At 49.6% G+C, this 13,774-nt stretch overlaps 1 protein-coding gene across 2 annotated transcripts in view; it reads right to left on the reverse strand.

Annotated features, from left to right (window-relative positions):
- Window positions 1–4: 4 nt before the first annotated feature.
- The window catches only part of LOC120019178 (RNA-binding protein 25-like), a 33,466-nt gene continuing 19,696 nt past the window's right edge, over window positions 5–13,774 (reverse strand). For both annotated transcript variants that reach the window (XM_038962481.1, XM_038962480.1), the window contains exons 8-17: window positions 7,685–7,962; window positions 7,492–7,609; window positions 5,873–5,962; window positions 5,464–5,537; window positions 5,064–5,214; window positions 4,315–4,861; window positions 1,690–2,006; window positions 1,217–1,315; window positions 1,071–1,118; window positions 5–905 (exon numbers count right to left, since the gene is read on the reverse strand). In XM_038962481.1, the coding sequence (XP_038818409.1) occupies window positions 813–905; window positions 1,071–1,118; window positions 1,217–1,315; window positions 1,690–2,006; window positions 4,315–4,861; window positions 5,064–5,214; window positions 5,464–5,537; window positions 5,873–5,962; window positions 7,492–7,609; window positions 7,685–7,962 (1,815 nt within the window). In that variant the 3' untranslated portion in view covers window positions 5–812. The remainder of the gene's footprint in view (window positions 906–1,070; window positions 1,119–1,216; window positions 1,316–1,689; window positions 2,007–4,314; window positions 4,862–5,063; window positions 5,215–5,463; window positions 5,538–5,872; window positions 5,963–7,491; window positions 7,610–7,684; window positions 7,963–13,774) is intronic.

Below are 13,774 nucleotides of genomic sequence, written 5' to 3' on the forward strand. Positions count from 1 at the left end.
GAACTATAGAAAATCATCTTTATTCAAAACAAATTTCCACTGGTACAAAAAACCCAAAATGGAGACAATGTTTTCACAAATCACAATCATTACAGCTGGTCTTCCAAATGAACCTTTCCTATACAGTGTTCTGTCAGGTGTTACAGTATGAGACCAGCCAATCACAAGTCAGGAAGACCTAACATTCAGTATCTGGCCCATCATCCTCAAATAGCATTTTTAGAAAGTTGTTTGTAATACAAAAACAAACCTACTCCACTTAAACAGAAGTTTCAGCAGATGCCAATGACTAAGCATTTGAGATGTTACAGAAGTTGTGGATGTTTCTAAGTACTAATATCACAAAACTATAGACAAACTGAGACCAGTGAGATACCTTTCATTGAACCTCCTTCCCACGGCTTGGTAGCCATGTTGTCTTCTTCAAACGTTAACTGCTTATCTGCCAGCTCCATCCCAACCCTCGGGACAGCCAACTCAAGCCAAGAGACTAGTCAGGCCATTGTCCAAGTGGTTGCTTGCATGCATCTTCAATAAGCACTTAGTCAAAGTCATTCAAGCACATACACATGTAGGCTGTACAGTCAGCAGCTGCAGTAGAGAGACATGTACCAGTCTATTGGAATAATGAGAAAACGGGAGCTCAATATTGTCCGTAGTAGAAAGCCATTGTTGGCGTATTAGGATGAGCCCATTCTTTGATTTTAGGCTGCTCGAATGGAGAAGCAGTATTTTTTGGTGACTAACAACACTAAAGTCGGATTAATCTATTAGAAAAAGTTGGATGTTCGTTCTATGCTTTCTTGGGTTTCTTATTTCACCAGCCCAATCTTCTTGGCCTCTGTTTCGTAGATCAGCAACCTCCACATCTTGACTATGAAGACTTCTGCTTCTTCATCCAGAACCTTGGTGTAAAGATACAGCATTTCAGTTGGATCAATGAATTTAGTACATTTTAAAGGCTCTGTTTTAGGGAATCAAAAATTATCAAATGTAGTTGTAACAATAAGCTTAAGCTGAACTGAGACTATTTTGAGAATGTTTGCAGTGTCTTTGTTTGGGATACTCACCATGGCAACATCATCCAAGATACCCTGTGGTGTACCATGAGCCATCACCTGGGGATAAGAGGTCAAAATGAATGAATCAGAATTAACTCCTATACCAAGAACGCCCACTTCCCCCAGTAGATTGCATCACAATCAAGCTTACACACCTTTGAGCAGACAAAATCCACTAGCGTAGCCTCCTCTTCTCCAATGTACTCAATTATCTTTTTATTGATCCAGGGGCGTATGCGTCGATCCATCAGAGTCTGGGAAGGATAGACAGTCAGGCATACAGTTCTTTAGTCACTGCACCAGAGACGTCTATCAGTATTGTAGGGAAACACATTATCAAAATGTTTATGATTTGTCAAAGTAGAAAAAAAGGCTATATCACCAATTCCCTTGGATTTATTAAACCAACCAGTGTCATTTTTCCTCTCTGGTCTCTCCACCACTCTGCCATATCTCCTCTGGTTGCCCCACCACTCTAGCCTGGTCGCCCCACCACTCTAGCCTGGTTTCCTGTCTATTTCGGCCCTCTTGCCAACACCTTATGGAATCAGTTGGCAAGAGAGCAGCAAGCCTGGAAACCAGGGTACCGCCACATCCTATCCCTCATCCCAATCCCTTTGATCTTTACCGAGTCCACGGCGGACCAGTCCAGCGGGTAAGAGAACAACTCCGTCTTGCCCGTGGGGATCTTCTCGATCAGGCTCTTGATGTGCTTGCGCTTCTCCTCAGTGTTGGCGCCCTTGATGGCCGCCAGTCCCGAGGCACCATCCACCATGCTCTGGAGGTTTTTATCATCGTCACCGTAGTCCAGCGGCACCAGCTTGCGCTTGCGGGGAGCCTCGTCCGCCTCCTCCTCGTCGAATTTGTTGAAGACACTGTCCACAGTGAGCTTCTTGCGTTTGATGGCCACATTGGGCTGGCTGGGGCTGGTAACGTTAGGGGCTCCTGTAGAGAAAGATATTTTACTCCATGAAGAAAGGCTTAAAAAGGTCAAATGCAGCCGTGTTTATCTCAATATCATTTCTGGGTAACAATTAAGTACCTTACTGCGATTTAATTAAAATGGTTAAAAAAATAATAATAATTGCTTCTTCGCAAAGAGCAATTTCTCAAGCAAGAATTTAGCTAGGACTGTCTGAGTGGGGAGGAGAAAAAGTTAAACTATCCATTATTGGCAGAGGTTTGGAACTCTTTCCCATTGGTTAATTAACTAATTTACCACCTGGTGATGTCACCAGACAGGCCAAAACTCCATCTCACCAAAACAGGCTGAAATTTCAGGCGGTCTTTTCTCACAGCTCTTACACTAAAATGGCATTAACATTTTCACAGTTTCACTGTATTATTCTAATCTCAGTGTGGAAATGTAAAACACAGAAAAAACACATTTTTGACTGAAATAGGACGGCTACATTTAGTTGATATAGACAGCAATAGTAAGTGTCTTTTTGTAGGCACTAAACTCTGCCATGGTTCATTGGGGGAATGATGTTTTTGTAGTTTTTGTTATTGTTGATAAAAGCCCAAAATAAGGTCAGAGGTTAACACAGGCTGAGGAGATGCGATACGTTTTGTTCTATGACAATCTTCCTTAGCTAACGTCACTTTTTGTGAATTTTGAAGCTTTTATGTAACAATAATAAAAAGCACAGGGTTGATAATTAATGTTAACGGACTGATATTATCTCATAGAACAAAACGTATCAGATCTCCTAAGCCTGTGTTAACCTCAGACCTTATTTTCAGCATTTATCCTAAAATCCTAGTCTTTCCCAATTGGAACGGCTGAACAAACCAGAAGTAACTAATTTCCACACAAGCTCACAGAACAGGACCGCTGAAGCGCACAGCGTGTAAAAATCATCTGTCCTCGGTTGCAACACTCACTACAGAGTTCCAAACTACCTCTGGAAGCAACGTCAGCACAAGACCTGTTCGCCGGGAGCTTCATGCAATGAGTTTCCATGTCAGAGCAGTCGCACACAACCCTAAAATGTGCAATGCCAAGCGTGGGCTGGAGTGGTGTAAAGCTTGCTGCCATTGGACTCTGGAGCAGTGGAAACGCATTCTCTGGAGTGACGAATCACGTTTCAGCATCTGGCAGTCTGCCGGATGAATCTGGGTTTGGTGGATGCCAGGAGAACACTACCTGCCCCAATGCATATTGCCAATTGTAAAGTTTAGTGGAGCAGAAATAATGGTCTGGGGCTGTTTTTCATGGTTCAGGCCTCTTAGTTCCAGGGAAAGAAAATATTAACGCTACAGTATACAATGACATTCTATACCAAGGGTACTCAACTCTTACCCTACGAGGTCCAGAGCCTGCTGGTTTTCTGTTCTACCTGATAATTGTGTCCCAGGTCTAAATCAGTCCCTGATTAGATGGGAACAATGAAGAAAATGCAGTGGAACTGACTTCAAGGTCTAAAGTTGAGTTTGAGGGTTCTAGACGATTCTGTGCTTCAAACTTAGTGGTAACCGTTTGCGGAAGGCCCTTTCCTGTTTCAGCATGCCAATGCCCCCGTTCACAAAGTGAAATGGTTTGTGGAGATTGTTGTGAGTGAACTTGACTGCCCTGCACAGAGCTCTGGCCTCAACCCCATCTAACACCTTTGGGATGATTTGAAACGCCGACTGCGAGCCAGGACTAATTCGCACAACATCAGTGCCCGACTTCACTAATACCTTTGTGGCTGAAAGGAAGCAAGTCCCCACAGCAATGTACCAGCTGCTCGTGGAAAGCCTTCCCAGAAGAGTGGAGGCTGTTACAGGAGCAAATGGGGGACCAACTCCATATTAATGCCCATGATTTTGGAATGAGATGTTCGATGAGCAGATGCCCACGTACGTTTGGCCATGTCGTGTATCTGTCATCATTTCACGACAACGAGGCGTGGTCTGTGCTTGTGACGTGCTAGCGTTCGAGGGAGGGTTAGGGAGAAGGTTTTGTGGGAGATGATTGGTTGGTAGATTAGTTAAATTAAACTAATGCATCGGGAGATTCTCTGAATGAGAAAAGTTTGTCAAACAAACTAGCTCGATGGCTCAATCTAAAATGAATGGTAAAGAGTCTTATTCCTGATTTGTTCCCATCTTTCCTATTCATTAGGGATTGAGACACTTCACTGGATCTACACAACAGATATCATACATATCCTGGTAGTTAGTTAGCAATATAGTAGGTGTATAGTTATATAACCAGATGATTCTGGAACTAGCTTCTCCCTCCAGTCTCACAGAACACAAAACTCACCCAGTTTGAGACTGAGGCCGATCTTGGGGCGGTACTCTTCCTGGGACAGGGCCTCGTAAGGGGGCGTGGCCTCGTGGGGGGGAGAGTTCTCGTGAGGGATGATGATACCGCATGGTGATTCGTCCCCGGGCGTGTTGGGGGTGGCGCCCCCGCTGGCCGACGACACAGAGGGGGCCGCCGTGATTGGCCGCAGTGTGGGCTTCAGGCAGGGCTTGGACCCTGATTGGTCGTCGTCTTCAAACTCCTCCCCCTCTTCCACGTCATCATCTGAGTGGAGGTGGGGATGGTGGTCCCCTCTGTCTCTCTCTCGCTCCCTTTCTCTGTCCCGGTCTCCTCGCTCTCTCTCCCGGTCTCCTCGCTCTCTCTCCCTTTCTCTGTCCCGGTCTCCTCGCTCTCTCTCCCTTTCTCTGTCCCGGTCTCCTCGCTCTCTCTCCCGGTCTCCTCGGCGGTCCCGGTCCTCCCGTGGGGCCTTGTGTACCCGCTCCTCCTCGGGATCCGGCTCCAGCTTCACCGGGGGCTGGCGCAGACGCTCTGCCTCCTCCTCCATCTGGACCAATCCGAGAAGAGAAGCAGTGAGACAAGGGGCATACACAGTCAGGAATGTGGATACACACAGACACACACCTAATGTTTATGACTGCCAGATGAATAGAGGCCCGTTTACAACACAGACATATAGACAATGAGATCTTAGGAGTAAATGACCTTGAGCCATACACACAGTCAGACACACACTCTCTCTCCCTCACCCTGCGTATTTCGGCCTCGGGGTCGGGGTGTCCCTCGGCCAAAAGCCTCTGTCTGATCTCCTCCAGCTCCTCCTTCTCTCTCTTCCTGTCGCGCTCGTCCATCTCAGTCTCCTTCTCCCGGTCTCGCAGACGCTTCTGCAGCGCGCTGCCCCTAGGGGCGGAACACGGAACAACACCTTATATAACTGTGTCCCTGGCACTCATGTCTTCAAAATGTTGGAAGTAGGGCTGTTTATTTCTCTTCATAAATGTCCTATAGAAAAACGTGTAATAATGTCGACGTTTCAGGCCTTTATCCACCATCAACTCCACTATATCTCCTTTTCAAATTTGTTTTCTATAGTATGTAAACCTAGGGGACCAGCATCCACTGTGTCACGTTCAACTTCATTATGGTCACCTGTAGAACTTAGGGTCATCCCTGTCGTCATCATAGTCCTCCAGGAACTCCTTCAGACGTTTGCCTTCTTTAGTCTGTAGAAGACAAGACAACCGATGACGCCATTAGCCGATACACTTTGGTCTATTTGATTTAACGCCGTAGCCCAAACATTAAAGGCTTTAACTTTCAAACCCACACGTACATATGAATATGTCAATGGTAGGACCCATCAGGCCAGGCTCAGTGGTAAACCTGGGTCCTGTTCAGTAGGGCGCAGCGTAACAAAACGTTTCGCTACGGACAATGAACACTGGCGTTCCTATTAGACAAGTTCAGGTTGTACTCCCCCCTCCCCCCGTTTCAAAAATGTTTTCTCCCAACAGAACACGACCCAGGAGAGCTGTGTGAGAACAGGGTTTGTTCCTACCATCTCTCTCCTACGCTCCTCCTCCCGCTCAGACTCCTTGGAGTAGTCTCGAGCCTTCTTCCTCTCGCGGATCTCCCAGTTCTTCAAGCGCTTCAAGACAGACACGAGACATTTAGCAACATTTCACAGCCAACACACACTATCATGCTCACACTCAACTGTAAAGCACCAGGGATGCAAACTGCTAAGGGCCCAAACAGGTGACACTTTTTCAGTTGCACTGAAACATGCAATAAATCCCTGCTAGGTGGAAATGCAGGTTTTAACTAATTAAACAACAAAGAATATGATCTAAATGATTAGTCTCTGTGTGTAAAATAAAAAAGTGGTTAATATGAACCTAACTCACAGCTAAAAAATGTAAAGAAAGCAATCCAATGTTATTTGTTGTCTAGACTTTCCTGCAAATGACACTCAAGTCTTGAGAAAAAAACAATACACTACAGTTACCATGACAGCCTTTATAATAGAACGCTTGTTACCATGACAGCCTTTATAATAGAACGCTTGTGACCACACACATCTAAATATTGCACTTGGGGAAAAAACATCTTAAAGTAGAAATAGAATGAAACAGGCATTCTATTTTGCTCTATTATAGTGGCCACTATAGTAGACATCGATCAAGTGCACAAGGCTGTGTGCAAAAATAACGTTCACTGAGTAAAAAATTAAATTACTCCCCCTTACTCACACGTGTCACTGTCAAGTTCAACACAACAAATGCAATATCTTTGGGCTACACATTATTACATTGTACATGTTCTGCCTGTGGACATCTGTTCTACAACGTGCCAGCAGAGCATGAGACCCTTTGTTGGCATAATTGATCTCTTTCAGGCAGAGAGTTCACCTGGCATACCCCTTTTTAACCACTGACTGAAAAAGTGAGAGGGAGTGTGTGGTGTTCCTTTCACCTCTATAGTGGCCTCCAGTTTAAACCAGGCCCAGCTACACTTCATCCCTGAATCCACTTGTTTAACAATTAACGCCTCATTTTCACCTAATTCTCTCATTCTGAAAAATAACCACATACTGTAAAGGGAAAACATTAGTTCACAGATAGTAGTTAGTTCGTTAGCTAGTTAACATTTCACACAGATTGCCAGGATCCAGTAAGCAACTAACATGTTATAACGGCAATGAGTTGTATAACAGTTAATACTATAGCGAATTGGTTAGGTTACTAATGTTAGCTCATCTGATGTTGTAACGTTAGCTAGCTAACGTTAGCGGTCTGACTTTATTAGCAAGCTACTGTAATTTTCACACCATAAACTCAATTATTTAATCAGTTAAGTTGGCTAATGTTGCTCAACATTTACCTGGCTAGCAAGCGGAGAATTCGATCCATCTAGCAAGATACTTCCTCCCTCACCTCTAACTTTCCAAATGCCAGTTGTTTTTCCGGATACAGCTCATGAAGTACGCTTCATCACCTTCTCACCCCTGTCCCCATGGTCAGGCCTCTCACCTACCTCTTCGTTATCGTTCAGGGGACGTGCAAACTGCCTTTCCACTCTCCATCCCCCGCCCCAAATTCTCATCGGATCTACACAAATCACGTAGGTCACTAGCTGGCATCCCTGAAGCACTACTAGGTGTGTGTGTGTACCTACTTCTTGGTAGGCTGCCTCCTTGTCTCTGAGCTTTCTCTCCAGCCTTCTCCTCTCATAGACCTCCTCTTCATCCTCCTGGTCACGCTTCTTGTCCTTGTCGCGACTCACCTCTCTGTCTCTGCAACATCACCAACCTAGTTACATACCAATCATTCCTTTACAAGGTGATTTACGACTTTATTAAAACACTCACCTGGAGTGGCTGCGGTCTTTGCTCCTGTCGCGGCTCCTCTCCCTCTCCCGTTCTCTCTCTTTCGTCCGGTTGCGGTCACGATCTCTGTCTCTGTCACTTCTTTCCCGTTCTCTCTCGCGCTCCCTCTCCCTCTCCTTCTCACGCTCCTTCTCCCGCTCCTTCTCCCGCTCGCGGTCCCGTCGCTCCCTCTCACGCTCCCTCTCCTTGTCCCTCTCCCGTCGCTCACGCTCAAACTCTGCACGCTCCTTCTCCTTCTTGTCCTTCTCCTCCTCCAGTTTCTGCAAAAAGAACAGAGGAGGTTGATAAGTTGGAGGCTCCGGGACTACAGCCATGCCAACAGAACAGGAGCACAGTGAGGCTGGCTCACACGTCTCTATAAATGCACAGAAGTGGATCTAGAAGTGGCTTCCAGGCTCTGGGGGCAGAGGGGATTACTGTAACAATGTTGATTCCTATTATCTAAGGATGAAGTAGTTGATAGATAGTGACGTTTTGGCACAACAGGTACTGTACGGCAGGGCTAAGAGTTTATGGGAAAACCAGCGCTCTATGGCAGGGCACAGCATTTCTATGGGAAAACAACAACAAGCTGTCCCTTGTCGCAAGACCCAGCACTTCTTTGTCCTTGTTAATTATTTTATTTATTTTCCCCCAGACTACCTTGTGGGCCAAATCAAAAATCTGTCTTGGGGCCAGATGCAGACCTCTGATAGTATCAATATAGTACAATAATTGTTAAGCAGGGTGACTTACAAGCTAACTAGAGACACTGGAAACCACTTTGAGGTCAAAGAAGACATCTTGTTGGCCATGTGTAACATCACAGGCATTCACAACTAGAAAAAGGCCGTGCTTGATAGACGATGCTTTTTCTCCGCAAAGTCAAGTGTCCTTATTACAGGAGAAACAGAAAGAAAAAGCGTCAATCCTTTTGTTAAACTAGTGGTTGGTGACTTACAGGTGTGGAACTACGGATTTCAGCTCTTCGCTGCCCCTACAAGCCTATACCAGTTAGGCCTGGGAGGAAAACAGGTCAAACGATCCACAAACGAAACATCATGAGATTCTCTCACTTCTTTCTCAAGCAAATCATCAAAAAACAACCATTAACTTCAAATGGGGTACATCGCTAAAAACAAAGCTGTGAAAAATCCTGGTACGTCTTTTTACATACTGTAGTTTTATCACATTTTTTGTACAGGTAAATTAAATTGTAGAGACTCTTACCCCTGCTTCAGTCTTCGGTAGTTCTCCCGTGACTCACTTTCCCAGACACACTCAGAGACATCTTTCCCTCCTAGCAGCTACACCCATGGCTCCCCATGTACTCTGAACTGATTTACAGCTACAATTATAAGCCACACATTCTGAATGCATTGGGTTTGTCATGTATGTGTCGGGTTGAGACCACAGGATTCCGATAGCTATCTGCTCTTGACATAAAAGCAGTCCATTGGTCCATAATGAACAACAGATGGTTGTCCTGACCAGAACTATAGAGCCATGGGTCTAGTGCAGCTTAAGACCAAAACAATAGGCAGAAGAGAGAGATTTGGGGTCGGGGATGGAGGGAGGGAGGGAGAAGAGAGAGGTGGACGGAGGGAGAAGAGAGAGGTGGACGGAGGGAGAAGAGGGAGAAGGGGGTGGACGGAGGGAGAAGGGGGTGGACAGAGAGAGAAGGGGGTGGACAGAGAGAGGTGGGGGTGGACGGAGGGAGGGAGAAGAGAGAGGTGGGGGTGGACGGAGGGAGGGAGAAGAGAGAGGTGGGGGTGGACGGAGGGAGGGAGAAGAGAGAGGTGGGGGTGGACGGAGGGAGGGAGAAGAGAGAGGTGGGGGTGGACGGAGGGAGGGAGAAGAGAGAGGTGGGGGTGGACGGAGGGAGGGAGAAGAGAGAGGTGGGGGTGGACGGAGGGAGGGAGAAGAGAGAGGTGGGGGTGGACGGAGGGAGGGAGAAGAGGGAGGTGGGGGTGGACGGAGGGAGGGAGAAGAGGGAGGTGGGGGTGGACGGAGGGAGGGAGAAGAGGGAGGTGGGGGTGGACGGAGGGAGGGAGAAGAGGGAGGTGGGGGTGGACGGAGGGAGGGAGAAGAGGGAGGTGGGGGTGGACGGAGGGAGGGAGAAGAGGGAGGTGGGGGTGGACGGAGGGAGGGAGAAGAGGGAGGTGGGGGTGGACGGAGGGAGGGAGAAGAGGGAGGTGGGGGTGGACGGAGGGAGGGAGAAGAGGGAGGTGGGGGTGGACGGAGGGAGGGAGAAGAGGGAGGTGGGGGTGGACGGAGGGAGGGAGAAGAGGGAGGTGGGGGTGGACGGAGGGAGGGAGAAGAGGGAGGTGGGGGTGGACGGAGGGAGGGAGAAGAGGGAGGTGGGGGTGGACGGAGGGAGGGAGAAGAGGGAGGTGGGGGTGGACGGAGGGAGGGAGAAGAGGGAGGTGGGGGTGGACGGAGGGAGGGAGAAGAGGGAGGTGGGGGTGGACGGAGGGAGGGAGAAGAGGGAGGTGGGGGTGGACGGAGGGAGGGAGAAGAGGGAGGTGGGGGTGGACGGAGGGAGGGAGAAGAGGGAGGTGGGGGTGGACGGAGGGAGGGAGAAGAGGGAGGTGGGGGTGGACGGAGGGAGAAGAGAGAGGTGGGGGTGGACGGAGGCAGAAGAGAGAGGATGGGAGGGGACGGAGGGAGAAGAGAGAGGATGGGAGGGGACGGAGGCAGAAGAGAGAGGATGGGGGGGGACGGAGGGAGAAGAGAGAGGAGGGGAGGGGACGGAGGGAGAAGAGAGAGGATGGGAGGGGACGGAGGGAGAAGAGAGAGGATGGGAGGGGACGGAGGGAGAAGAGAGAGGATGGGGGGGACGGAGGGAGAAGAGAGAGGATGGGGGTGACGGAGGGAGAAGAGAGAGGATGGGGGTGACGGAGGGAGAAGAGAGAGGATGGGGGTGACGGAGGGAGAAGAGAGAGGATGGGGGTGACGGAGGGAGAAGAGAGAGGATGGGGGTGACGGAGGGAGAAGAGAGAGGATGGGGGTGACGGAGGGAGAAGAGAGAGGATGGGGGTGACGGAGGGAGAAGAGAGAGGATGGGGGTGACGGAGGGAGAAGAGAGAGGATGGGGGTGACGGAGGGAGAAGAGAGAGGATGGGGGTGACGGAGGGAGAAGAGAGAGGATGGGGGTGACGGAGGGAGAAGAGAGAGGATGGGGGTGACGGAGGGAGAAGAGAGAGGATGGGGGTGACGGAGGGAGAAGAGAGAGGATGGGGGTGACGGAGGGAGAAGAGAGAGGATGGGGGTGACGGAGGGAGAAGAGAGAGGATGGGGGTGACGGAGGGAGAAGAGAGAGGATGGGGGTGACGGAGGGAGAAGAGAGAGGATGGGGGTGACGGAGGGAGAAGAGAGAGGATGGGGGTGACGGAGGGAGAAGAGAGAGGATGGGGGTGACGGAGGGAGAAGAGAGAGGATGGGGGTGACGGAGGGAGAAGAGAGAGGATGGGGGTGACGGAGGGAGAAGAGAGAGGATGGGGGTGACGGAGGGAGAAGAGAGAGGATGGGGGTGACGGAGGGAGAAGAGAGAGGATGGGGGTGACGGAGGGAGAAGAGAGAGGATGGGGGTGACGGAGGGAGAAGAGAGAGGATGGGGGTGACGGAGGGAGAAGAGAGAGGATGGGGGTGACGGAGGGAGAAGAGAGAGGATGGGGGTGACGGAGGGAGAAGAGAGAGGATGGGGGTGACGGAGGGAGAAGAGAGAGGATGGGGGTGACGGAGGGAGAAGAGAGAGGATGGGGGTGACGGAGGGAGAAGAGAGAGGATGGGGGTGACGGAGGGAGAAGAGAGAGGATGGGGGTGACGGAGGGAGAAGAGAGAGGATGGGGGTGACGGAGGGAGAAGAGAGAGGATGGGGGTGACGGAGGGAGAAGAGAGAGGATGGGGGTGACGGAGGGAGAAGAGAGAGGATGGGGGTGACGGAGGGAGAAGAGAGAGGATGGGGGTGACGGAGGGAGAAGAGAGAGGATGGGGGTGACGGAGGGAGAAGAGAGAGGATGGGGGTGACGGAGGGAGAAGAGAGAGGATGGGGGTGACGGAGGGAGAAGAGAGAGGATGGGGGTGACGGAGGGAGAAGAGAGAGGATGGGGGTGACGGAGGGAGAAGAGAGAGGATGGGGGTGACGGAGGGAGAAGAGAGAGGATGGGGGTGACGGAGGGAGAAGAGAGAGGATGGGGGTGACGGAGGGAGAAGAGAGAGGATGGGGGTGACGGAGGGAGAAGAGAGAGGATGGGGGTGACGGAGGGAGAAGAGAGAGGATGGGGGTGACGGAGGGAGAAGAGAGAGGTGGGGGTGACGGAGGGGGAAGAGAGAGGTGGGGGTGACGGAGGGAGAAGAGAGAGGTGGGGGTGACGGAGGGAGAAGAGAGAGGTGGGGGTGACGGAGGGAGAAGAGAGAGGTGGGGGTGACGGAGGGAGAAGAGAGAGGTGGGGGTGACGGAGGGAGAAGAGAGAGGTGGGGGTGACGGAGGGAGAAGAGGGAGGTGGGGGTGGACGGAGGGAGAAGAGAGAGGTGGGGGTGACGGAGGGAGAAGAGGGAGGTGGGGGTGGACGGAGGGAGAAGAGAGAGGTGGGGGTGACGGAGGGAGAAGAGAGAGGATGGGGGTGACGGAGGGAGAAGAGAGAGGTGGGGGTGACGGAGGGAGAAGAGAGAGGTGGGGGTGACGGAGGGAGAAGAGAGAGGTGGGGGTGACGGAGGGAGAAGAGAGAGGTGGGGGTGACGGAGGGAGAAGAGAGAGGTGGGGGTGACGGAGGGAGAAGAGAGAGATGGGGGTGACGGAGGGAGAAGAGAGAGGTGGGGGAGGGGATGGAGAAGAGAGATGTGGGGGGAGAAGAGAGCACAGGTACTATGGGCATGGCTGGAAGGGAGATGAGTCTCAATCAATCTTGTTCCTGGATCTAATTGGTTAGTCTGTCTTCCTACTTCAACTTACCTTGCTCTGTGTTCTACTGGTGACAGCTTGGGCATAGAGTCACTAATTAACTGCATGTAGGCCATAGGTACATTACTCTCCCCTCTTATATATTAACCATAGGCCTTACCATTCACACTTGAGACAACATCTCATTGCGTATTAGGAGCTCATTTACTGCAAGTCTACTGCTGTAAATAATGAACTTTGAAAACAATGTAAATGAAGAGGGTGAATGGCAGTTGGAATCAGGTGGAAAAGGAGACAGACAAGTTAAACAAGGGAGAAAGAGCTAAAGTAACAGACAGAAAAAAATAAGAAAGAGAGAAAAGCCCTAACACACACACACACACACTCATCGACAGGGTGGATTGGGACTTACCCAACTGGTCTTCAGAACACAGAGTGCTGTGGAGGGGCGCCCCCCCTCCCTGCTATAACAGTGGTTATTGAGTCTGTGACTTTCACACACATTATGTAGAATAAACAATTTACAGAGGACTCACACAGGTTCACTGGCCTCTACGGCTTGGGGACAACATGATCAAATGTTGGAAATCGAAATCAGCATGGTTCTGTCCCCATATGGTAAATAGGACCAAGACCAATGTCATGTTGACATGTATCTAATGGAAACGGTTGGCTGTGTATTGTTTAGAGGTTCTCCTAAGGTTCCAGTCACCAACGTATGCCAGAGTGCCTGTGCAGTTGCCCCTATGCGAGTCTTCGAGAGGGGGGCGTCCAGTATATGTACAAAATAAAGGAAAGCTCATACTTACATCCTATCCTCGACAACTTTTTCCAAAGCTCTGAGATTCATCTTGCTTTAGTCACCATATGATGTCTATCATAATGGTTGGGTTTAATGAATAGATTAGCTTTAAGGTAACTTTACATTGTCGCCATGCATTTTGTTTGTGTGTGATGAATGACTTATGGATCTAACCATCTATACTGTCACACCTAAATACCCTAATATACACAAATAAGTGTCCCGCCATCACACGAGTCAAATTAGGTTTGAAAACGGTGACAATACTAGAAATCGGACAACTATTCGTGTTGGAACAGACTGTAGATAACATTGAAATGACATGGTAAAAATCCAGATATTTCTAAATTTCTGACATTGCCAATTAAATCAGATTTTAGAGCAATGT

This window comes from Salvelinus namaycush, chromosome 24 (assembly GCF_016432855.1).
Source record: "Salvelinus namaycush isolate Seneca chromosome 24, SaNama_1.0, whole genome shotgun sequence".
In the NCBI taxonomy this organism is placed as follows: Eukaryota; Metazoa; Chordata; class Actinopteri; order Salmoniformes; family Salmonidae; genus Salvelinus; species Salvelinus namaycush.